This window comes from Chenopodium album, chromosome 12 (genome assembly GCF_948465745.1).
Source record: "Chenopodium album chromosome 12, dcCheAlbu1.1, whole genome shotgun sequence".
NCBI classification, from domain to species: Eukaryota; Viridiplantae; Streptophyta; class Magnoliopsida; order Caryophyllales; family Amaranthaceae; genus Chenopodium; species Chenopodium album.
The window spans coordinates 40,096,928-40,123,971 of record NC_137845.1 but is presented as its reverse complement, the minus strand read 5'-3'; the positions used below and the strand labels follow the sequence as shown (position 1 = coordinate 40,123,971).

The following is a 27,044-nucleotide window of genomic DNA, read 5'->3' as shown; positions in this document are numbered from 1 at the left end:
CAAGATGGGTTCAACTGGGAGGGAACAACTCAGTAGGAGCTATCCCCTACAGGATTCACCTTCAACACACATGTACGGCACAACCTAGATTAATAACCAGCCGGTCTCCTGGTACGGCTGAGTCTAGGACTAGGGGTGCCATCTCTGGGTGTTTAGATATGCCTTGCTCATCCCCGAATCCAACTGTCTCTGTGTCTATGCAAGACACAATGGCGAGGGTAAAACAGATGGCTACAAAGCCGAAGCGAAGAAGGCGCACTTTGGAAGTGCCGGCGGATGAGATTACGCCGGATATGAGGCATCGGATGAGCAAGAGACGGAATCCTCTAGGGACACACCCTCTACTCCCAGTGACGGGATTTTAAATGAGTTAGACAACATAGATGGCGAAGAGGTCACCTTTGTCTCTGGCTATCAAGAAGAATTTGAACAAGGCGGCGAAGCGGCTGCCCGTCGATCTGGCTCTGAAGAGTCAACCTCATACCAGGTAGATGTCGGCTATGAGGCGGAAGAGACGGTCAAAGGGCCGTCCACAACTAACCCCTCCGAAACACACATGTCTGCTAAGGATATACTCACCTTGGAGGCGATCTTTGAAACTTTCAAAGATAAGTGCCCCATTGGTCATAACTGGGAAATAATAGTTCCGCCTGCGAAGGCGACTGTAGTGTGGGAGGATGATATTGAACACGCCGACAACTACTTCGGCTGCTATGAGGTGGTATTCAAAGCCAGACATCGCTTCCCCCTTCATCAAGGCATCAAACGACTATTGAGGGGGTATGACCTAGGCGTATGACAACTTACACCCAATTCATAGGTGAACATTCTTTGCTATATTGTCGCTTGCGAGATGCAGAATTTAACGTCGAGTCTTGAGGTGTTCGCCTATATGCACTATATGAGTCGGGCCCTAGGCGGTCGGGGAGCATTGTACACTTTGACCACACACCCGGAATTCATGATGATGTTGGACAATGCGTCAAAGTGGTCCAACTAGAAGAACAGGTTCTACTTGGTTTCTTCCCCGTCTCTAGCACACAAACGGTTCCTCCGCCGGTACAACAAAGACCCTGCTCTTTTAGGTTAGAAGTACGCCCTCCCTTGTATTCTAGAGAGGGCTTGGTCGGAAATCATGGAGCCGGAGTTTTTCAAAACGACTACTAAGCCCTTAGATGATGGAACACAAATAATAGTACCCAAGAATTGGGTACCCTATCCGGACTGGCTGAATTGAAGGATGAGGCATTATTCTCTGCCTATGGTCTGAGTACCATGTTTGAGAGACATATGTTAGCTATTTTAGCAGACGTTGTCTTGCCATTTCTATTATTGTATTTTTGTCATGTTTCTAACCAACCGGCTTCCTTTTGTAGAAGACACTTTAAAAATGGTGGACGCAGCTAAGATGACTGCCAAGCCTGCTGCCCATATCTGGAAGGAGCAGCTGGAAAGGAGGAAGGCGGCATTGGACGCCAAAAAAGATGGAGTAAGCTCCGTCTACCCTTTGACACTTATTTGAATATCAATTTTCACAATCTTTGCCAGTTGTAACCCCTTTGTTTCACTTTCAGAGTGGCAGTAAGGTCATCCCCCATTCCATCTCAAAGATGCTCAAACGGACGGGTGATGAGTTGGGGAAAACCCCTTTCAAGAAAGGGAAGCTAAGAAAATATCTACCTAGTCGACATCAACTATGCCGCCAAACCAGGATAGACCTACAACCAGAGGTAAATGTCCATCTAGGTTGAACGCTCTAAGCGAAAGCACAGAGTTGGCTGCGAAAAAGCCGAATGCCTGAATTTTCTACTCACCGTCTGAGAAAGATGGAGATGTTGGAAGACCGAAGGAAGGAGGGGGCACAGGGTCATCTCCTCCCTCATCATTATGATCGAGTTGGTCCTTGGCCGACTGAGAGGCGGCCTTTTTCCACTCAAATTTATCAATATCCTCGACATGCGAAGTCGAGGTTAAGCCGATCGGTTTTGTCGGGAACGACTTACCCCTATTGTCCATATGAAGGACTCTTCATGGACCGACTCAATATTTGGATTCACGGGCTTGGAGGCCCCTCTAGTTGACAACCGGGGTGGCTCTCCTTCAGACTACTTCGGAGCAGTTTATGGCGTGACCTTGGCTGCCCTAGGGGAAGACTTAGCCTTAGTGGCAGAAGTCTTCCTAGCATTGGACGACTGACCGTCCTTGGAAGTAGAAGACGACTTCTTTCTCTTTGACTTGGGATTAGAAGTGGTCGTCTGCAAGAAAACAAGTTTGAAGTTATAAAATTTTAAAATAATCGTCCGAGCAAGGTTAGGAAGGAAACCCCTCCCAACATACCAACTCGGACAGAAGGCAAAATGAAGTGTGTCCGAGTGAAATGAGGGAGAACTCCCCCTCTAACATACTAGCTCGACAAAAAATAATAATAATAATAATAATAATATGTATATTTAATAAGGAAAAGACGAACGGATAGCCAACACCTCCTTAGTCTGTTCGTACAACTGCTGCCACATCTTGTACCGAGCAATGTCCAACTTGGACATGTCAACCTCCCCCTTTTGTTCTGGGTCTAGCATTTCAAGCGCTTTGTCTGCATAAGAAAGAAGAATAAAAAGTGTTAGAATATTTTTGATACGCTTAGCTTTCGAAAGGTAGAAGTTACAAGGTTTCACCTTGAGGGAAGTTCTAGTACAAGCTAGAGGCTGACATGAATACCGGGCTCCTAAGTCATGCAGCCAAAAGAATCCAATTCTTCGGTATGGCAACCGTTTTCCCATCTTTGACTATCCTCTTGACTCCAAAGTAGTCAATTTGGTGTATGTAGTCAGGGTAGACGGTCGGATTATAAGGTTGGTGCTGCCCAGGACCGAGTTGGATCGGTTTGACATTAAACCGGTTCATCTGTAGATTGAACTCTTCATTTTTCGTCTTAATGCGGTAGAACTGGTTCTTCCAGTCTCGCTACTTGGACGGCCTATCCATCACCGCCATATAATCCTTTGTGGTGCTCAGAATAAACCAATCGTTCGTCTCGAATTCCTAGCAGACCATAGAATGTTTCTCACAAAAAACTGGGACGTCCTGCTTAAAACCTAGCCGAAGGCACGTCAACTGGAAGATTGCAATATCGTACTCGTCCAGGAGCTCTTGGACGATTGGATGGAGAGGGAAGCGAAGGCCCACTTCCAAGGCAGCACGGTAGACGCTGAAAACTTCCTTTGCATCCGCCTCTCCCAGGTGGCCACTAAGCGAGAGCGAAACGATATTATAATTTTGTTGCCTTCTCCAAGATGGAGGAACCTCTTGAACCCCTCAAACTTGTTGTGCAAGAAGCCCAGGGCAGTGTCGCAAACCATACAGCCGTACGGATCCTTGAAATTGTCCGCATTCGGATCCTCAGCCGCTTGTTCTGCCTTTGGGTTCTCGGCCTCCCCTTCAGCAGCCTGGAGCCAGTTTTAAATTCAGAGAACAACATTGTATCCAATTTGTCATCCTCAGCCGAGCTCCTACTCTTGGAGCCCTGGCCGCCTTTAGAAACAATAGTGCCCTCAAGTACCATGAGCCTCTTACCCTTGTCCTTTTTTCCATCGTCTGCCTGGTTTCCCAAAAGAGGAGCGCTGTGAGGGAGAAGGTCAACCGTTTCATCAATGTTAATGCCAGTTCTAGGCCTGGTCGACCTGGTAGTTTAGGTTTGGGGTTGTTTAGAAATTCGAACAGCAACGTCCGCCTGAGAAGATGAGAGATGCCTTTCAGTAGATAGCAACTCGAATTGCATCATGACCAAGTTAGTGAATTGAGGAAAGCGTAGTTTCGGAGTCTGCCCGGACGCTCCCCTAGTAGAAGAGACGCCTTGCCTCTTTGGCGCTCTTCGAATGACGAAGTCACTTCAACCACCGAGCATTTTCTAACACCAACGGTTGTGGTGTTGGTATTAGTGTTTGTGGTCTCCCTGTCCATATTATTCGGATCATATGGAACCTGAGGATTTATCAGACTGCCTATATTTCTAGCAGCATGTCGATAGTACGTTTGCATTGTGCGCGCCATGTACGACTGCAGGGACAGAGAAGAATAGGTGGGGGTGAGTTGGTACGTACTAGAAATGGACCCTCTCCATAAGAGAGAGACTCGTCCCCGTTCACTATATACTCCACAGCTCGAGGCGAACGATAGATCTCATGAGGAGAACCGGACGAAGCCAAGTGTTGAGCCAGTTTTAATATGAAAAATACAAACAAGTAAAAGAAAAGGAAGAAGTAAGGAAAGGCAGGCAGATTACCTGTATCCGTGTAGAAAACTTTGAAATTTTGTGAAAGTCTTGAAGTTTGACTGGAAAACTCAAAAACCTGACCGGAAACCTCAATCACACGGCTGAGCTCTCGAAGATTCGAAGAAAGTCACAATCTCTCTCCAAAAAGCTCTAACTTCTATGTAGAACTCTCAAAGTTCCAAAGTGCCAAAATGAAGTCAAACACCTTCTATTTATAGGCCGAATTTATAAGGGCAAAATGGTAAAACTCTTTTTCCCGCCTAAGAGTTTGAATGGTAACATTTTGAAAAAGTTTAACCTAAATGATGAACGGTTAAAAAATCGTTCCGTCATATCTCGACAGAAAAAGATACAGACACTTTAACGATGCGTCAAAATAGACGTCCATGCCAACGAAATTCGAATCGCGATCCCGAAATTTCGGGTGACAAGTGTTCACTCTCAATGCCAGTCAGCATGACCTGTCCGCCTGATTTCAAGTCTCAAAAGTTCCCTAAAGAAATTCAGGCGGACCAAACAAGGCGTTCATCCTAGAGGAGAAATCCCCTTTGATAGATGGATGGTATTGTCCGCCCTGTATTAATGAAAAATGCTCGAAAAGCAAAAGTGCTCAGACATATCCGAACAAGTAAAAGATTAAAGGAGGCGGCATGTATGGTACGAGTTACCCCCCTCTAAGGGAAAAATGTTTAGGGTAAAAAGACCCCAACACGTCAACCAATGTAATAGCGACACGTGGCCCAATCAAAGGACGACGCCCCTATTAGCACACGTGCCAGCACCTGATTGCACCACCAATCAAAGCACAAATTCTAGGGCATTAACCCTAAAGGGACACAATTTCCCGCCGCTATAAATACCCTTATCATTTATGATGGAAGGGGTGGATTGTGACATAACATTCTAAGAGCATTGAATAGCTCCAACTTCTCTCTTTTTTCTATCTCTAAATTAATTTGTTTTTCAATCACTAACTTGATCGTCAGAGGCGAATATTCCGATGAATGGAATATTCGTTGTTTTGCAGGTTTCTGCATCCATCCGCCCATATTCAAGACCATTATCCCGAGGGAATCCAAAAAAACCCCGAAACAACTATCAAGCACAAAACATGTGAAAAAAGACACAAGGTCCACATAAATAAATGAAACTCCATTATTCTAGTAAATTTATTACGAAAGAAGTGTAGCAGCTAACAGCATAACATCATCTTCATAGTTGATCGGTAACAGAATGATTGTATGTTGTCATGTATAGTTTTACCTAAGTTGATGAGGGGGGTTGTGAATGTTTGTATGAAAAATCTCGACTTTGTCTTTATTAGAAGGAAAATTTGTGATGAAGGTCCTTTTAAGTGGTCGACTTTGTGAGGAAGGTCCTTTCATGAAAAAGGTGGCACAAAAGGCCTTTTTATCATGTTTGGGTTTTAGGGAGGGTCCCTTGACCAAACTCCGGTGTTGACCAATTTTTTTCGGCAAAAAATAGTCACGTGTTGTAACGTGCACAGCACGTGACCACTTAAAGGACCTTTTTTTTCTTTTTCTTTTTCTTTTTTTCTCATTTCCCTCTTTTCCCTTGATTTCCCTTTTTCCCCTTTTCCCCCCTTATTAAACCCTAATTTCAGAACAAAATTAATCTCAAATCTTCAATTCTTATCCCTAAAATTACAATTGAAGGTCAATCAAAGCCATTCAACGCCAGTCGAAGAAGGTAAGGTGAGAATCCTTTGTCAATTTCAAGTTTAATTTTGCAACATGAAATTTATCTTTGTTTGTTGTACATTATTTCTAAGCAAAATGATGAAGAGGTGTAATTGCGGTCTTCCAGTTGCCAAAAGAACATCGTGGACCCATGAAAACCCTGATTTTGGTCTTGCAAGTTCTTCAATTTTGAAATAGGATAGAGTGGTTGTGATTATTTTAATTGCATTGACAGTAACATGGTTGATTGGCAGAAGGATGTGATAAATGTGTTGTGAGCTAAGAAACACAGGATGACCACTCATCAAAATGTCATAAAGGCAAGAGTTGCATGTTTGGAGCATGAGAAAAGAAGACTAAGTAAGCAGGTTTAACAAATGCCTAGACATGCAATTGCAAACACTGTTGGTTCTAGAGATGGTGTGATTAGTAATAATCAGTTGTTCATTTTGCTAGTGTTGTGTGCAATTGTATCAGTTTTGGTTAGTATATTTGTTTTGAAAGCATTTGGTTATGGTTGTATTAATTTTTTAGGCATCTTAAGATATTAGAAATGTGTAATGAACCAATTTGTTGCTATTATCAATGAAATGAAATGAACACATATTTAGAGATATTATGCTTTAATATTCTTTTTTAATTGGCAAAATTATCTGCAACACCTTGAAGTATAGCTTAGGTGCACTGAGCACCCTGAACTTTGCGTAGTAGCCAAAACACCACCAACTATGGTGTTAGGTGCAACGTGTGCCATAAATGAAAATTTCCGGCAACTTATTTCACCGAGAGGAGTTGAATCTTCACTCTCTAAAACATTTATGTAGTCTTCCATCCACTTAGCACGCGTGGATTCACCTCTTCCGCTGAAATAATAGCCGGTGGTTTTCATTTAAGGCACGAGTCGCACCTAACTCCATAGTTGGTGGTGTTTTGGCTACTAGCATAGTTTAGGGTGCTCAGTGCACCTAATCCATACTTAAGGGTGTTGCGGCCAATTTTGCCTTTTTAATTCATCCAAAGCATTCAAAATACAACACCAAGTTCCAAAATGCTGTTAAACTTGCCCATACAAATACATAAAAGTTAATTAGATATAAGTTACATATAGAACGTGAAAAAGATGTAGAAGCTGATCCCTGCAGTATAGCACTAATTAAGGTGGTCCTCTACTTCCTGGGCTTAGCAACAGGGACCTTAGGTTTTTCTTTTGCTTGACTTGCTGCAGATGAAGTAACTATAGGTTGTGAAGGCTGTGTTGATGCTTGAGATAAAGGTGGACCATGAAACAGTGACTCACTACTACAAAAACTGGAATAAGAAACGTAAGATACAAAAAGGTTAACTTAGATAGGCGATCTCTAGGATTATATAGAACGTCTATCTAAGTTAACCGTTCTATTTGATTTATTTATTATTTTTATTTAATTGGTGATTTTATTATATAAAACGCATTTCTTAGTCAACTATTCTATTTAACATATCTTAATCCCGACCTCCCTACCCACCGCAACCCTCTTTAGCTACTCCGACATCGTCGACTCCTCCACCATCAAAGTTTTCTGGTTTTGGGTTTAATTAAGGGGTTGGTGCTACTCGATGGGGTAAGGGTTCGTGGGTGGTTTGGGTTCATGGGTGGTTTAGTTTTCATGGGTGAGATCGGGGTTTGTGGGTGGTCGGGTTTCGTGGGTGGTTTGGGTTCGTGGGTGGTCGGGGTTTCGTGGGTAGTCGAGGTTCGTGGGTGGTCAGGGTTTGTGGGTGAGATCGAGGTTCGTGGTTGGTCAGGGTTCGTGGGTGGTTTGGGTTTCGTGGGTGAGTTCGGGTTTTCGGGTTGAATGGGGTGGTTAGGGAGCGGTATTCGGGGTGGCTGGGGTGGTTGGTGTTAGGGGGTTTTGGGGGTGGTTGGGCCGATGGGTTTAGGGGTGCAAGTCGCTAGGGTCGTGGTTAGTTGCGGTGAGTACAGTGGTTGAGGTTAGGAGAGAGAAAGAATGTGGTGGGGTTAGGTGGTGATATGCTAGTGTTTATGGAAGGGTGGTGGTGGTTATGGTGGGTAGCTAAGGTGGGAGATGAAAGATTGAAAAAATAAAATAAAATAAAATAAAGTAAAAATAAAAAATAAAAAATAACCTGTTAATCAAGTTGTAGGTTAAAAGGCTCATTTTGAGCAGATGAGGGTCAAAGGTGGGATTATTCTTTGAATTCGAAAAGGTGGGATTGTTTTGAGCACAAAAGGTAAAGGTGGGATTATTAGTTTCCAATTTTCCAAAAGTAAACAACACCTAAGGGTTATTCGAATCCAAACGATTTTTATGGATTATTATTCATTCTTTAAAACCCTGAACACATAAACACAAACCTACCCTTTAATATCTGAACAGTTCTTAAGCAATTCCAACCTTTGGTTACACAAATAATATGCGGAGCTGTGTAAAACTTGGGGGGTGTGCGTCAATAGGGTACATGTATCGGTAGTGGCGTATATCTCTTCTAAGTTAGCGGGTTCCAAATCACAGCACAACCAAAGGAGGACAGGTCTTTGGGTTCGAATATGGAAAATTTGTTCTAGAGAAGTTCTTAATTTGGCTAAAGTTTTCATGAAATCAACGAGTATTTTTTCCAATAATTACAGTAACATTGCACTATCTTCTGCTTTTTTTAGTGCCTTAGTAACATGGTTAGAGCAAAAAAGTTTATCTACTTGATTATTGTAGAAACATTTCAAGAGGGAATTTCATGACAAATTTAAAATACACATGTACAACAGATTGAAATAATTGTTTTTTTTCCTCTAGAAAACCCACAAGGACGAGTGATGAGAATCGATTTCAAGATTATTTGACAATGGGAGAAAAGCTCTAACCACTTAAGCTATATATCCCTCACTCTCAAAATGATTGAATATACAATAATTAAGTATATATTTGCGCTTTGGTTGTATAAATTTTGAGAAAAATTCGTTTTAATTTATACAAGGGTAGTGTACATAACTACATACAATACTACAATCACAAAATCTTTATTTGTTTTGAATCTTTGTCAATATAATAAGAAGATAACGTCGAAGCAACTCTAACTTTATAATTAATAGTGATAGTTTAGGGGCAAAAAGTATATTTGAATGGTTCTAAATTATGAACCCTACAATTTATAAATTATTGAACTAATATATGGATTTAATGGAGTTAAAGTTAAACTAAACAGAATTGAACTAAATGGAGCTATAATTATCTATTGTCAGCCTTGAATATTGTTAATAATTCCCCAAGATATCCTATATCAATGGCTTCAATAACGATTAAGAACAAGGTATCTTCAAAGTTCCTCTATTGCTCTAGTCTGTTGCTGTTAATTCCTCTTTTTAGGAACCCTCTTCTTTGTATCACTTTGAATTAGAGCTGTAAAAAGCTGATCCGACCCGAAATAGCGACCCGAACCCGATTATTAACCGACCCATCTGAACCCAAAAAAATGGTGACCTAAACCCGACTTGAAACCAACCCTAGACCCGATTTGACCCGAGTTTGTGAGACCCGAACCCGAACAACAGACCTGGAGATGACCCGACCCGAATGTAACCCGTAAATTATTGACCTGAACCGTACCCGACTTGAACCGAAATTGAACCAAACCCGTTTTAACCCGTCAAAACCCGAATTATTACTAACCTGACCTGAATTCAACCCGACCCGTTCCTAACCCGACCCGAATTTAACCCAACCTGTTACAAACTCGACCCGAAATCAACCCGACTTGTTATTGATCCGACCCAAATACAACCCGACTTGTTATTGACCCGACCCGAATTTTACCCGACTTATTACTAACCCGACCCAAAAATTCAACCCGATCGTTCACTAACGCGACTCGAAAATCAACACGACTTGTTATAGACCCGACCTAAATTCAACCCAAATTGTTCCTAACCCGATTTCAAATCACCTTAAATTCAATTTAGACCACCTTATTATTGTTGATTAAAGCATTTTTTCTAGGGAGACCAAGTCGGTCCAGGCCAGCAAAAGAAGGGAGCATCATCTCCAAATTTAAGAGTTAAATATAGTCTATATTTGTTGTATGGTCAAAGGAGATAATTATCTTCCTAAATTATAGACTATACTTCCCTAGTATGTTGCCATATATATTATAGTCAAAGGAAATAATTAGCTTGATAAAAATGATAATTATCTATTTATAGTTAGTTGAACCCGAATATGACCCAATTTGGAAATGACCCGACCTGATTGTATGCAAATTATTGACTTGAACATAACTCGACTTGAACCCGAGAATGACCCGACTTGGAAATGACCAAACCTGATTATAACCCGCAAATTATTGACTTGAACCGAATCCGACTTTGAACCCGAGAATGACCCGACTTGAAAATGACCCGACCTGATAATAACCTGCAAATTATTGACTTGAATCGAACCCGACTCAAACCCAAGAATGACCCGACCTGATTCTAACCCGCAAATTATTGACTTGAACTGAACCTGACTCGAACCCGAGGATTACCCTAACCCGTTTTAACCCGTGAAAACCCGAATTAAACCCGACCTATTGTTCACCCGACCCAAATGTAACCCGACCTGTTATTAACCCGACCTAAACCCGATAAGATGTATGACCCGACGTGACCCGACTCAAGCATAACCTAACCCGAACCCGACCCTCTTACCCGACCCGTTTACCCGAATTGATAGCTCTACTTTGAATGCCTTAAATGCACATAAACATCGTACCCAAATGACGTAAAACAAACCCGAAATGGGAAGGATAGGGATTGGAGGAAGCTATAATAATGAAACAAAGATACCTGACTTATAAAAAGAATTACTAATAATCATGTACAACAAATACTCAACAATTAGAACTAGGTCATATATTTGTGCAAATACTTTTGTATACATCCGACATACAGTTATATTATTATATATCGAGGTAATTTTTGTTGAATTTAGGGTAACTTTTGTTGAATGTAGGGTAACTTTTATCTATAAAACTTAAAAAACTTTTATTTATATCATGATAACTTATATATACTATGTAACTTTTATTCATTGCAAGGTAACTTTTATTCATTTTAAGGAAACTTTGAAGCGGATGTATATTTTATGAGAAAATTCTTATTGATAGCCATCAACTTTTTCTTATTTTCATTGGTAGCCACTTTGTATATGAATTATCTTTGGTAGCCTTCAACTTTTAAAATGTTACTTCCGTAACCTTATATGGTTAAAAACCATTAATTGGCTGTTAAGTTTAACTGGGGTTAGTTTTATAAAAATTAAAAAAAATTTAACTAAGGTTAATTATATTATAATTTGATTAATTAAAAAAAAAACACCCTCCCCCAACCAGTCTAGCCACCCCCTCTCTTCTCCCCCTCCGCTGCCGGCACCGGCCCACCCTTTCCCGCCGGCGCCCAATTCCCGACACCCCAGACCCAGCCGTCCCTCCACACTACTAAACCTGTTGTCTCCCCTGCTCCCTCACGCACCAAACCCGCAACACCAGTCACTCAGCCAGCAACCGGGCAACTCCCCACAACCATCACATAGTAGCTGCCGAACAACCAACCACCGGCGCAGCAACCCGCAGCCAGCAGCACCAAACCGCTGCACTACCGAGCAACGCCGCAAGCTCAAATTTTAGCCCAATCAATCCCACCCAGCAATCGAATCAAATATCACCACCATGCCCTCAACACAATCGAACCACCATGGAGAACATGGATTACGCTTCAAAGGGAAATTGTTGTTCAATGATTACAAAAACCGTCTTACCTCACAAACTATTCAATGGAAGAGAGAAAGCTCAAAAGCGTTTCGATGGAGAACTCAAAGAGTCAAATGAAGCTATAAGCTGAGGCTTAGATCTACCTTTCATCAAACAATTTGGGGGAGAATTCTAAGAGAGAGAAAAAATTAATTAGCAAAGGGAGGAGAGAAATAGGAACAGTACGGGGGTGGAGGAGGGGGGAAAGAAGAAAGGATTTTTTTAAAAAAATTATTAATTTTAAAGATTAGTTAACAATTAAAATAATTATAAATCAAAGTTAACTTTTATTTTAACATTTTTTACTAAATAAGGTTAGGAAGTAACATTTTAAAAGTTGAAGGCTACCAAGGATAATTCATATACAAAGTGGTCAATGGAAATAAGCAAAAGTTGATGGCTACCAATGAGAATTTCCCATATTTTATTGTGGAAATTTTTCATTAAACCACCTTTTATAATCATTTTTTTTGCAGGAAACTACCTTATAAAATTTTTTTTCGCAAATACACACCTTAATTTAAATTTTTTTTGCAAGGCCACACCTTTGGTCGGAAAATAGTCTTTGACCTTGTATTCCGAGGTTGACCCGACCACGTGCCTCACACGTGACACCCTAAAACCACTAACCAATTTTCCGGCAGCCAACCAATTTCCCCCACCCACTGCCAGCCCCTGCTAGCTGTCGGCGCCGGCGTCGACGTCGACGATCCTGCTCCCTTCCCTTTCCCCTAACCCACGGATTCTCTCTCCTCCTCTTCCACCTAACCACCATCACTTCCTTCCCTCTCACCACCCGAACCCCGAGATCCACCACCACCCACTTTCCTCCACCCCAACCTCTTAAACCACCATCTTCAACCTTAGCTATCTCATAAACAACCACCAGTCAAACTACCTCCATCAACAAAAATAACCGACAACCTCTACAACAACAACAGAAACAACCGACATCCACACATAAAAAAAAAAAAAAACAAAAAACAAATAAAACCAATAACCTAAAAATATGAACAAGAATTTTCCCCCTATTTGCAGATTTCAATTCAATTACACAACCTCAACTACACCCGATTAATTTTTTGGGGAAAGAATCAGTTTTTTTAGGTTACCCATTGAGGGTTTTGCTTCAATTGAAGATTAAGGAAGAAAGAGTATGAATTAAGGGGTAATTCTTGGGGTGTAGCTTGATTCTTCGTTTATAGGAATTAAATAACAAATTTTGTCACTTACCTTGCTTAATTTCTCTGAAAAGAATGGAGCTCATTGCCTTCAATGGAGATTTATTGAAGGAGAAAGAAGAACAGAGGAGAGAGAGAGAGTGCAATTGGAGGGGAAAAGGGGAAAAAATGAAAAAGGGTGGTATTGAGTGAGCACGTGACTCGCACATGGTGGAGTTCACACCGGAATATAAGGTTAAACCTTCTTTTCTGGCCAAAGGTATGATGCTGCAAAAAAAAAATTATTTAGTGTGTGTATTTGCAAAAAAAAAAATTAAAAAAAAATTAGAGAGTGGTTTCTTGTAAATAATTGGTTATAAAAAGGTGATTTTTTGCAAAATTTCCTTTTATTGTACATACAATTTTTTAAAATTTTTATCATATTTGTGACAATTAGGCCCTATTTAGTTAATCTTAAAATAATAATTTCAGTTCAGTAAAAATAAAGTTTAGTAAAAATAGTTTCAAGTAAAAAATAAGGTGAATTGAACTGGACATTATATTTTTTTTCTTTAGCGTTATTAATTTTTGCTGAATTGAAATTATTTTTACATAACTGAAATTATTTTTGCTAAACTGAAATTATATTTACCGAGCTGAAATTATTTAAGCCGAATTGAAATTATTTTTGTTGACTTGCTATTATTTTTCTTCTTTAATTAAGTTTACTGTTTTCTAATGAACTGAAATTATGTTAACTGAACTGAAACTAAATTTAGTGAACTTAAATTGCTATTATATTTTTGCTGAGTTGAACTTATTTTTACTGAAGTAAAATTAAATTTACTGAAGTTAAATTATTTTTAAAGAATATTATTTTTTTAATGTAAAGTAAATAAGGCCTTAGTCTGCTTTGTATTGTTTATATATCTTTTTAAAAAAATAATTTGTATTATTATAGGACTTATGCTCTTTAAATTATCTTTTATGTTTGATCTTCTATGGTCGTTAAGGTTCATGTTCTTTAAATTTAATACTTGTATTATTTTAGATAGTGAGAGAAGCATGTTTTATGTTTTGAAGGATGTCATTTTAACTAGAGTTGTTAATCGGATATACGGTTAGGTTTAGGGTTCGATTTATCGATTTTCGATTCATAATGGGTCAGCTTTTAACGGGTTGAAATAATTAACAGGTCGCTTTGGATCGGTTTTAAAAATTATCAGGTCAGTCCGGGTTTGGTTTATTCTATTGCGGTTTCTATTTGATTCGGGTCAAAATCAAGCCGAGTTGTAATTGGTTCGGGTCATAACAAGTTCGGGTTGAACTTGTTTGGTTGAAAACAGGTTTTCTAGTTTAAAAGCGGGTTTCGGGTCTTTTCGAGTCGGGTCTTAAGCAATTCAAGTCATGATTAGTTCAGGTTAATTGAGTCGGTTTGAACACGACTGTTGCTAGTTTAATGTAGGTTTTGGGTCAAAGTAGATCGGGTCAGGTTGTAATCGGTTTGAGTCATAATCAATTCGGGTTGAACTTGGTCGGTTTAAAAAACAGGTTTCGATTCAAAATAAATCGGATAAACCCAATTTAGGTCATAATCGATTTAGGTTAAAGTAGGCACAATTTGAGTTGTAATTGGTCGGGTCATAAACACGCTCAGTTAATTAATTAGTATGAGTCATAATTCATAAATAAGTTTGATTAATCAAATAATGAGTTGAAACGAGTCAGTTGAATTAAGTAATAATCGAGTCGGGTCATAAAGATATTGCCTATTGGGTTTATCGAGCCATACGATGTATCAGACAAGTCAAAATTAAATAAAGACTTAAACAAGTTACGTTGATCGGGTCATAAACACGTTATATATATTGTTTTAAATGGGAAGTTGCTAATAATAGTAAGCCAGTAGTGACTTAGTTATAATATTGATTAAAACAAACTTACACATATTAATGAGAATATTTATTTAAATACATATTTTGAAGGGTATAATTGATAGCACACTATTCATAAGAGTAATCTTGTACTTTTTATAAGAAGATAGGAAAAATTAATATTATTTCATAATATGTTTTAAAATTAACTATTTGAACCCAATTAAACGTATACTAACTTTGATTTTGGAGGGAATTCAAGTTTATCTCCTCGATAAACTTGAATTGTTTATCCAAGGATCTCTACGTCATTTTATGTGGCGTGTTGAGGGCGTTTTTGTACTTGCATCTTTTAATTGAGAAGAGTCGTTACCCCGGGCGTTAACAGGTTTTGACTCGAGTGTACCTCCTGAGGTTAACTCTGGTTAACTCATCTTCCACAAGAACTTCCACTCTCCCAAACCCTAGAAAGAATTGAGATGTCCCGACATCGGCGACCTGCACATCCACTATGTCTCTGAAGTGATTTTTTGACATTGGCGGCATCCAGTTACCCCCCGGTCGGAGTCGTTTTCCACAAAAGCTGAGGAATTTATGTATTCAAAGGTCGGAAGTTATGAAGAAATCGATTAATTAATTTTCAATCGACTAATAATCGATTAACTGATTGAAGTAGGCGTAACGCAATACACTGGCGGACTAGTATTAATTCATTCGAAGTTCAGTTGTCTTTATTTGGTATGTAATAATGTATCTTTTCAATCGAGTAAACCTTGTTGTTCATATCGGTTAATGAATGATAAGGCTGTTGTCATTTGTTGATGATTCTTGCTATTTTAATCCGAATGGTTATTGTTATTTGTTTTTGCATGCCCTCGTTTCGTGATTGAAAGTGTGCTGCTGGTCGGAAATTTCTGTTTTTGTATGCCTTGATTCTGTGGTTATGGTTAATCCTTGGTAGAATATCATGTATCCTTGATTCTGTGGTTATGGTTAATCCTTGGTAGAATATCATGTATCCTTGATAGAATATCATGTATCTCTTCTCGTTGTTTGTTTCCTGTGATGTTCATGCCCAAGTCGTGATTGAATGGGTGATGCTGATTGGAAGCTTATGATTTCGTATGCCTTTAATTATTCACCACACTCCTCCTTGATAGAATGTCATTTATCAATTACAGATTATTGATATGGTGAAAAAGCGATGTCGAGACTCGACTCAAACTGGAATGGTTTGTACAGTTCTTGAGTCCCTTATGTTTGGTTGGTTGATGTGATTGTAATCTGATATATCTATATATATCTATCTGGTTAGGGTGATCGTGGAAATGCAGAATCTAGTCTAAAGAAAGAGCAACGTCATCCTGGATTATTCAAGGTTTGTTAAATACATATAGTGAGTATTGTTGCTTGTAATAGTAGTGTGGTAATGAATGGTTTCTGAGCTTTTGCTAGGATAATTGCATTTTTGTTGGTGGTAAAGTGAAGGCTGAGAACCTCGTGTTGATGGAACATGGGAGGAGAAGCTCCCGGGTAAGCTTTTTGCAAATATTACGATACTGATTTATCATTGGTTAATGAGTGTGTTATGTAAATACATTTGAAATTTGTTGCAGCCACCTAACCTGACTTGTTAGATTGAGTCATTTACGAGGATTTGTCACACCTTTGGTGAGAGGACAATGAAATGGGTTGGGGATATGGGATTTAGAGGTCTTCTTAATTTAGCTTCGGATTTGCAACTTCCAAGACAGCTTGGATATTGGCTACTAAGCCGAATTGATCCAATAAGCAAAAAAGTTATCTCCGGTGATGGAAAAGAGTACAAATTATCGAGGAATCAAATATATTGGATTTTTGGCATTCTAAATGGTGGTTGGCAAGTTCCTACAAAGAAATCATTGAACCCTAAAATGAGTTTGAAGATCGACCATATTTTGGCTAAATATGGGCAATCATGGGAGACCAAATCAAAGTCTGTTGGCCGGACATATACGACAACTGGTATCCTTATCAATTCTATTGTCTTGGATAGGTTGGAGGGGCATTGGGATATTGATGAAGAAGAAGAAGAATTTAAGACGCTTTTCCTCATGGTTGCTCTTCAAATGGTCCTATTTCTTACTCAATCACCAAGACTAGCTGCTGATCTTGTCCCGGCCTTGACGTGTGCTCGTGGATGTGCGAATTATGATTGGTGTGGCCTTGTGTTGAATAAACTATCATGGACAGTCTACTGAATTTTGCATGTCGTTTTTATGGTACTGGGTTTGCTACTGGCTGTGGTGGATGTACCATGTTCTTAGTGGTATACTGTCATAAATCATGTATTTTTAGTGTCCTTTTCCTCTTGGTATACTATTTGAAATCTAATATTTTGATTTGTGTAGATATTCTATTTGGATAGGCTAAATAGGGATCCTGTTGAATGGGGAATTTTTCCACGCGTGAAGGTGTGGGATATGAAGCAAATCAGAATCGCCGCGAAGGAAGATAGAATTTCATGCAGTGGTGATTACGGGAAACTTGGGGTAAGCCTTAAGTAATCGTAATATTTTATTGTTAAATCGAATTAGCTATTGTAATACCAAATTAGCAGATTCTTTCAAAATTAGAAAAAAAAAAACAACTGAATTAGCAGAGTAGGTTACTTATTTTGGCGTGCTTTCTGTAGATGTTGGACGTGGCGTATAGCGAGCAACATCCTCTGGCTGCTAGGGATACAAATGGACCAACACACACAACGGAGGTTGGGATGACTTATGAGAATCCTCGTGAGCGCAAATTAAAGAAAAAGAGGAGGGGTGCGACAAGTAACAAGAATCCTCATGAGCGCAAAGCTGAAAAGGCTCTCATATCACTTCCTGTATCACCAAACCATGCTTCTTCCAACTGCCCATTACCTGTAATGCGCAATTGTTATGGATCGGTGAGTTTTGTCTATGTATTGTTTGTAGTTGCTTAAGTGTATTCTGGATTAAGCTATCCTAATTGTGTGTTTTGTTGCAATCCGTTTGTGAGGTTACAGTTTTTTCTGGTATGAATGAAAGTTTATGGATTCCGATCCAACTTCACCCCTCGTGTAGAAATCCGTATAGAGCACATTGCACTGCACTCTTCATTTCATTGAGAAGTGTTGAAATCTTTGTACTGGAATCAGGGATGCTATCATTGGGCTCAACCGCTATAAATAGACTGGTGCGGCCTAGTGTCATTGAATTTGTGTTATATCATGTTGTGGTTTTCAGATATTAAAATCATCTTCTTGGTTGCAGCTGATGAATATCCGTAATTGGTTGGATGAACAAGCACTCAGTTACTTTGCGAAGATGACGGGATGGAGCATTACGATTTTGAATAACAACCCTGTATGTGTTTAGAAAAATAATTATTCGTTTAATCAGTTGTTACGCATTAATTTCAATGTAATATAATAAGGATAGTTGTTGGATACGTTTACATTTATAGTGTTTAATGGGCTATTTCCACTTGTAGCTTACAATACAAAAGGTGTAGTCCAACAATCACAGGCCCAAAAGTCATGGCCTAACATGGGCTAATTTAAATAAACTAAGTTACATATTCAAAATTATAGTACTCTAAAAAGTTCAGCCCAATTCTTGTAAAACGCTTGTCACTTAAACATTAGTTGGTATACACTACACCCTAGTGTAGGTACCACAACATACACCCCCATCAAAACACATCGTTTCACATGTTTCCCCTACCCCCACAAATTAGTAACTGCTCTCACTCACCCCCCACTAACCGCAGTAACTGGGGTAAATTAGAAATAACTTCCCCTACCCCACATATATATATATATTAAAAAAAAAAAATCCATTTCAAATCATTTTCTCTCTCTAAAAACCATCTTCTTCATTTCTCTAGAGTTTCTCTCTCATCACACCGTCGAATCGGACGAAATTCGCTTCAAATTATTGCAAAATTGCTTCAAAACACTACATAATTGCTTCAAATGTCTAATATTCGAGATGAAATTAAACAATCGAAGCAACATTTTGATAAAGAGTAAGTAATTTTGTTCATTTTACTTGCGATTTTAGTACAATTTTTTGTATGAAGCCTAATTTTGGTTCATTTTCTAGAGTGATTTTGGAAAAAAACACTTTAGAGAAGAACATGCAAGAAGAATCTGGAAAAACAGAGCAAAATGTGTCCAAAGAGTAAGTAATTTTGTTCATTTTCTTGCGATGAAAATTATAGAGCGAATTTATATGTGAAACCTAATTTTTGTTCAATTTTTTGCAATTATAGTATGACTTTGGAGAAGAACACTTCAGAGACGAGTAAATCAGTGAAAAATTCTGAAGAAATGTATGTACCCTAATTTTTGTTCATTTTTGATCAATTTTTTGTTCAATTTTATGTATGAACCCTAATTTTTGTTCATATTATTGCGATTGTAGTAAAATTTTACTGAAAATTAAAACATTAACAATTTCTTAATAAAACAGAGAAGATGAAGATGATGATGTACCTCTTCAGTCAAGACTAGAAAAATTGAAAAAAAACCGCGAAAAGACTCCAATTGTAGATCCTAAACTTTTAAAAGATATTGACAAGTCAATTGGTACGGATTTAAAAATGTCTCCACTTCCAAGGTAAATAATCATTTACAATATATATTATAATCATGTGTAATATGTTACTTGTATTTGATAATATTTGGTTTTATGATTGTTTAATATGCTATTTGTGTTTGATCAAATCTGACACTCATAATGTTCATTTATAGATAAAGTTATGATCATATATGTATATTTGTTCATTTGAGTATTCATTGAGGCTTAAATATAAAATGTACATTTCATTGAAACATAATTGTACATGATCATATTTGATACTCATAATGTTCATTTATATATATAATTGTGATCATATATTTATCTTTGTTCATTTGAATATTCATTGGGGTTTAAATAACAAATGTACATTTCATTGACACATGATGCACATATATAAATATGAGAATAATCATTTGTATGCATTCAAACTAATGTCCTGTGATTAATTTATATTGTAGTGATGTGCCATTTAGAGTGATACACTTACTCCAATTTAGAGATGGAAAATCTGAACCATTAACTCTAAGGAAGGTTATAGAACAAAATGAATTTGATAATAGTTATCAAAGATACACTTTAAACAAGTAAGTTTATATATGTACAAATAAATGTTTTTATATGCAATCATTGTACATTGTGTATGTATGCCAAACTTAATAGATAATTCTTAAAATTTTAGTGAAACAAAAAAGGTTCGAGTGAAATTTGTTATGTCAAAATCAAGACCACCAGAAACAAATCAACCAATAAGGTATAAAAGTTTTATACCAAAATAACTGATCCTCTTCTTCATTGTATAAATTAGTTCATATTTTAATTGCATGTTATATAAAAATAACTATATTTTTTAAAGTGAACAAAGTGAGAACATCTCTGCTACTCATGCAACAACTGAGGGTGAGTCTGCAACTGACAAAGAGAGTAGGGATCAAAGGTATACTAATGCTCACTTGTATATAAATAAATGTACATTTTACATACATAATTTGTTCATTTTTATTAAATAATTTTTTAATGTTTATTTCAGCCAACTGGAAGAAGTTCAACCAGAAGGGCAAAGCAATACAGAAAAGAATAATCCTGTCCAAAAGTAAGATAAATTAAATATTCATTGTCTATACATTTAATTTTATGTTTATTTGCAAAGAAAAACAGAAAAGAATACTCTTGGTCAACATTAAGATAAGTTGAATGTTCATTCTCTTTATACTCTATGTTCATTTTTAATTTATGTTATCAAAATTGTAAATTCAAACATATTTTAATGAATTATCAGAAAATCAAAAGATGATGATCAACAGAAGCCTGCAAATAAATCGAAAATAATAACCTTAAAGGACAAGATGCAACAAATACATTTAGACATAAAGAGAAACCCAAAGTATGTTCAAATTTGAATAAGTGAATTAATATAATCAAATAATGTAGATATTTCCTCTATCATTTGCCCGAGCACATTTTAACAGCCTTGAAGACACCTCTACTGTCGAATTGTATAATAACAGTCAGAAGTGGGAAGCCACAATGCACATTAAGAGGGATTGAAATCAAAAGATTGTAGCTTGCAACATAAAGAAAGGAGTTCTAGAATTAATTCTTGGTGAAGAGGTTGAATTCGATGAGAAAACTCTCGTGGAGTTGTGTGGTATGAGAAAACCCATTTTTAGTCTTAACATTTACTTGATAGGTTCATCGTAGTGCCACCGGCTTGTTTTCAGCTACCAGTTTGTGTTGTTGGACTGATTGAGTGTAATGTATTAAAACATTTTAGCTTATATTTTGACTTTTGGACACTTAGATCATGTTCCTTATTTGTGATATGGTAATGCTCTAACTTCTTACTGTATCTGATTTACTTCGTACCATAATGGAGCATCTGATTTACTTAGTCTTATTTTGACATAATTGTTATATTATTATGATTAATCGAAGAGGGTAATGCCAAATTGCCAACACTTCTAAACGGAAACTGTAGCTGCTCTTCTATTACTTCCTCCGTTCTATTAATATTGCAACAATGGACTTTTGGCACTATTCATCACTCTTGTTTGACCATATAATATAGATTTATATGTTAAGCAAAATATAGTCATGTGGGATCTTATTGGATTCGTCTCATAAAATACTTTCACAATATCAACTTTTTATAATTTTTACTCTTACACAATTATAGATATTTAGCATATAAAATGTGCTTTGGGATGCGTAATTTCCTCCTTGTTGCAATATTAATAGAACGGAGGAAGTATTAGACACTAGTCAATCCAAGCGTAATTTTGATTATTTTACTTTAATCGCTAGATTTAAAATTGCTAGATTAGTTTCAACATTGACTATAACTAATAAGTTAAAATTAATTTTACTTAATATAAAGTTGCTATATTAGTGTCAATATATTTTAATAAATTCACAAAGGCAAAAAATAAAAAATTACAGTACACTGGCTTCGTACAACTCAACCGCAGATACGAATAAGATAAAATCTTTAAAAATTTAAGCCCTAGCCCAAAAATATTGGATGATATGCTGTGAAATATGAGCCCAGCCCAAAAATAATTCGGATGATTTGAAATAAGAACATGGACTGATAAGGTTAATTTGCAATATTCTTATTAAAAAGACCCGCCTGTTTAATATCGTTTGGCCTAGTTAGTTTGGGCCCCAAAAGGTAGGTCGTAAAACATACGGCCACAAAGCACATTGTACAGTGACCTAATACACCAATTTCACTGTAAGACTAAAGTTATCTTAATTACGACAATAGCATATCTGCTTATCTGCAACACCCAAAAGACCATTCAAAAGATTAACATAGTTACACCACACAGTTTGCAAAACATTAGCACATCATAAAAGTGTCCTTTCTTGATGGCTCAGAATTCTATTGAGGCCCCAATAGAACCATCATCTCCGCTGCTCCCACTGTTCGATCTTTTGTTTTTGTGAAGGCCACTGTCATCGAGATGAAGATCATCCTCTTCAACAGCATATAACTCTTGCAAAAGCTTTCTCTTTACCTGTGCACATTACATGTTAATAAAACATAAACGTGTAAAACACACATAACTCCCTCATAATTAACACAAATTAAACCTTACTTGTAATTTCCCATTGAATGAAGCTGGGAAGAAAGTGTCGAGTATGAACTGAGTAGCATGATTAGATTACAGTAAAGTATAAATATTGGGTGGGCTTTAATAGACTTTCTGTTTTTGTAGTTAACATATGCATATAAATGATGAAAGTAACCAACTTACATCCGGTTGTTTCTCTATGCCCTTCTTGTAGCCTTGTTCAGCAAGGGTTTTGTTCTTGCTTCCCTTCGGTCTTCCTCTGCGCCTTTTCTTTACCACAGGGTCAAGAATTTGAGACTGTTTATTCAGAACTACACTAGAAACCTGGGTGGACATAAGCCTGGTATTATCTTCATCTGCGGAGAGGTCAGTCACAGGTTCTTACAATCCAGTGTTCTGGTCATCAGTAGGGAAACCAGGTCTTCGAACAGATGAAAACGTTACCCTAGGTTCAAGAGGTGGGAAGTCCTCAACATGGGGGAAATGAACAACTTCATTCGGGTTTATGCAGTTCATCCATTTTCACTTTCATGTTGAGTGTTGACAACTTCCTCCTGCAGCCTTGTGAGTTCTGTGATAACGTGTTGCACGGTATTTTCATCAACTGTTAAAGCAAGTTCGCAAATTGGCTCAAAAGTAGAAGCCATAGCATGAAACCGTTTCCCTTGTAAAGATTGAGTTGGGTCATGATAAGGAACTTTGACACGTGTGTGCTTCCTTTGCACATCTTTACGCCAGCTTGTTAGAATGTACTTCTCCGGAATATCAAAAACCAAATTCTGATCTAAAATACAAATCATGTGCTTGCACATGATGACAAAGGTGTCAAATTTCCGGCAATCGCATGACACATCTTTTGTCACACTGTCAAATGTAACACGGTAAAACCTTCGGCAATCAGTTAAGATTTCTTCCCTCTACCCAGAAGGAATAATCCACACACGATCCTCCACCAAGTCTTTCACAACTGTGTCAGACAGCATCTTCTCATCCTGGGTGTAGCAGTACAACAGTCTTGACAGTTCAGTTTGAATTTTGAAATTTAGCGTCTGTGTAAATTATTTGGAATAATTTCTCAACCGTGAACTCACTAATTTTCCTCCGCAAATACTTTGAACAATTGTCATTAGCGTCCTTTTCATCTTTTACTCGTTGTGTCATTGCTCTTGTATATTGCATTGGAAATTCTAACAATTTTGTCTTTCGGCATAAAAAAACCGTCAAAGAAGCTGTTGATGCTTTCTACGCGTTGAATTGTGTTCATCCCCGCCCAAAAAAACTCTTTCATAAAGGCCGGGACCCACATGTGTCTTTCTTTGTATGTCAACCGCTTATTTGTTTCAAGCTTGTAGTGCTTAATCAAAGCACACCAGCTCCCTTCAAACTCCTCAACATCAAAACTTTCATATATTACAGATTTCAACTTGTTCTTGAACTCATTGTACCAGTCCAACACAACAGAAAGCAGACAACCCAAAATATTCAAACTACTTTCCAGAAAAGAATAACGGATAACACATGGCAGTCCAACTACGAACAACACACCGGCATACTTCATCTCTAAACATGGAATGTTACTCTTACAAGGCATCCCTGCCTCTTTGTAATAGTCATACAAAAAAGACGAAAGAATTCATCTTTTATCTTAATTAGCATAGATACCCACACGTTCAACATTTTCCATCACAAATACAACTTCATTTTTAAAGTGTATGCTTATTTAAGTTTATTTCAAAAGGATACAGGTTATAAATATGCAAACAGGTGGAGTCATACTTAATCAAAGCACACTTCGAAGGGCTGCAACTAATGCTGAGATTGATATTGCAAACAGACTTAACAGAGAAAAAATATGTAACAAATGTTAAACAGATACTTACAAAAGGCATTTGCCGAGTTTATCGGGAAATTTGGACAAGATATGCCATATACACCACCGGTGTCTAGTGTTTGGCATAACCTCAGACAACGGTTTTCTCATCGTCGCATCTTGATCCGTAAGAATACCAACAGGTGCTTTGTTACCCCTGCATGCCAACCATTGCTGAAATATCCATCTGAATGTATTAGAATCCTCATAGGAAACTAATGCACATCCCAGAAGAATGGACTGCCCGTGGTGGTTCACCCCAACAAAATTTACAAAGGGCAACTCATAGTCATTAGTCTTGTAAGTCGCATCAAAGCACACGACATCACCAAAGTACTCATACGCAGCACGGCTCCGTGCATCTACCCATAGGACATCTTTCAAGCGGCCTTCATCATCTAACCGATTGGCATGGTAGAAATTTTGGTTGTCTGCCATCATGTGTTCAAAGTAGGACATCATGGCAGCAGAATCACCTCCTTCCATCTTCAATTTACGCTCCTTGTACACTTCATGTTGTAACTCCTTCATAGTCCATGACATGTTTTCAATCCCTTCCCTTTCCCTAGCAAAACAACCATGAATATGAGAAACAGGAACCCCCACCTCATAGAAATTCATAAGCTTCTGCTTAACAGTAGATGTGGAGTTCTTTATCCTGTACTCTTTTACTAACTTAGACATATCTGGGTTCACATCATCTTTATGTTCTAATACCACAGTTTTCAATTCCCACACACCATCATCATTAACACTAGCATAGATCTTTGCTTCACACTCACACTTTTTTGACTTCCTTTTGCCTTGATTTAATTGTTGGTCTACTACAATCCCACTAACAGCCCCAGCGGATCCACACACCCCCATTGCTTTAGCTCTCTTCTTAGCCTCTCTCACAGCCCTCATGTCCTGCCTACCCCAACACCCACACCTCCAAGTAGTCCCCCCTCTCTCCCTTTCCATGCACTCTTCCTTCTTTGAAAATGATCCTTGCACCCTACTAACCCCAAATCCCATCTGCTTGGCATATTCCTTGTAATAGGCTTTAACATCCATCCAAGTCTTAAATACCATCCCAACCGCAGGAGGCTCAATAACACTCACAACACTAACTTTGTTACTAGAAACCACAGTATGAACAACCTCTGTAGTGTGTACTGGGGTGGGGTCCTGTAAGACTTACCAGTAGCCTGATTAGAACATCCAACACAATCCACAACAGCATTCCTATCTCTGTCAGGAGTTTTCAGTAATTCAGCATGCATTAATTGATTATGAACACTTAATTGATTAGAGCCCATGACTTCAACCAATTCTTCCACTTCACTTTCCCGGTCCAAATTTTCCAACCCCTGCCCAAAACAGCCCCCCTGCCTCAATTAGTTCAAGCTAAAATAAAGAAAATTATAACATCAAAAGCACAACAGCACCTATAAACTAACAATACCATAATAACCAATCAATCATACTTCAAAGAAAACGAAGAAAATGAACACTTTCATCATTAAATTTTGGTGACACGCCATAATCATTTTATTATTCAGACTGCTTTTTCAGTGAACTACAGTCACCGTATTCAATTACCTCTGCAATTCACTAAAGACAATTACTCATTTCATGCTACTCAACTCATACAATACAACATCAAAACGACATACAAAGCAACAACCAAATAGCAACTAAGAGACATACCTCGCTGAAAATTGAATATGTAATGGACATTCACAACAACTGGAGATTCTATACCATTTACGACAAACCAATTCGCTCCAGCTTCAGCAGAACGACGAAGATCAATACAAGAATTGGGAATTCAGGTTTAGGGTTCAAACTTTGCTCATTCACTTTACAAGGAATTGAAGAACAAAAAATATAAAACTAACTCAATCCTTCTAACCATGGTCAAATAAGATCAAACGTCGTTACATAACGATGCTAACCCCAAATATCTGACAACATCTTCCACTTTCTGCATGTGCGCGTACTATTCCTGTTTTTTATTATACTTTCAGGTTTACATTTGCTTTTATTTACGAGAATGCCATTCGATTAACCAAAATCGTTTATCGTGGAGATTAATGGGGGCCTCCTCTTGATTTTGACTCAATAATATTTTTTATATTTTTTATATTTTTTGAATCCGCTAAATCAGAGTAATTTATAGTCCATTAAACCCATAGATATTAGGTCGACAACCAGCGCGTTTCCAAAATTCGTCCTAACTTCACGATTTGTTTATTTATTTATTTATTTTTAAATTCAAAAAAGGTACAAAACCGAAAAGAAAAGGAAAATGCTAAAATAAAAAAAAATAATAAAAAAAAAACAAGAAATAAGCTACGAGTACCTACGGAGGGACTATAACTTCACCACTTGTGGTTGTTACTTATGCTACGTGTAGGGATGGGTTAAAGGCAAGAGAAACTAGGCTTATAACAGAGTAGTGTCGGAGAAATCGGACACACTTGATTGTTTGAAGCATTTAAAGTTAACATTATAAAAGCTAAGATAGTTAGTTATTAGTTCAACTACCTTAGGCCCCGTGCCATTTACGAAAAGGTTTTTTTTTTTTTTTTTTTTTTTTTTTTTTTTTTTTTGTAAAAAATTAAAACAATTATATCTATCAAATAAAAGTGATGCTTTAAAGTTTAAAGTAATAATTTTTTTAATATCAATAATATAAATGAATTTTTGATGTGTTTGGTAAACAGCTTATTTGACCAATA

At 37.7% G+C, this 27,044-nt stretch overlaps 2 protein-coding genes across 5 annotated transcripts; one reads left to right on the top strand and one right to left on the bottom strand.

Annotated features, from left to right (window-relative positions):
* Window positions 1-15,179: 15,179 nt before the first annotated feature.
* On the top strand, window positions 15,180-18,244 carry LOC145572391 (uncharacterized). Of its 4 annotated transcripts, XR_014096822.1 has the most exons (8): window positions 15,180-15,523; window positions 15,967-16,017; window positions 16,101-16,163; window positions 16,241-16,318; window positions 17,176-17,316; window positions 17,460-17,714; window positions 17,814-17,983; window positions 18,061-18,244. XR_014096822.1 is itself a non-coding variant. In XM_081631365.1 (7 exons), exons 2-7 carry the CDS (start codon window positions 15,976-15,978, stop codon window positions 18,163-18,165), a joined length of 684 nt encoding a protein of 227 aa, XP_081487491.1. In that variant the 5' UTR covers window positions 15,180-15,523; window positions 15,967-15,975; the 3' UTR covers window positions 18,166-18,244. The 4 variants fall into 4 exon arrangements, 3 of the variants coding, with proteins under 3 accessions (XP_081487491.1, XP_081487493.1, XP_081487492.1); XM_081631365.1 differs by lacking the exon at window positions 17,814-17,983; XM_081631367.1 differs by lacking the exons at window positions 15,180-15,523; window positions 15,967-16,017; window positions 17,814-17,983 and adding an exon at window positions 16,821-17,093 and having other exon boundaries at window positions 16,107-16,163.
* Window positions 18,245-21,962: 3,718 nt separating this feature from the next.
* On the bottom strand, window positions 21,963-26,220 carry LOC145570516 (protein FAR-RED IMPAIRED RESPONSE 1-like). Its single transcript, XM_081629633.1, has 3 exons — window positions 26,011-26,220; window positions 22,632-25,670; window positions 21,963-22,391 (listed from the first exon to the last, which is right to left on the bottom strand). Exon 2 carries the CDS (start codon window positions 25,390-25,392, stop codon window positions 24,325-24,327), a length of 1,068 nt encoding a protein of 355 aa, XP_081485759.1. The 5' UTR covers window positions 25,393-25,670; window positions 26,011-26,220; the 3' UTR covers window positions 21,963-22,391; window positions 22,632-24,324.
* Between the last annotated feature and the right edge of the window lie 824 nt (window positions 26,221-27,044).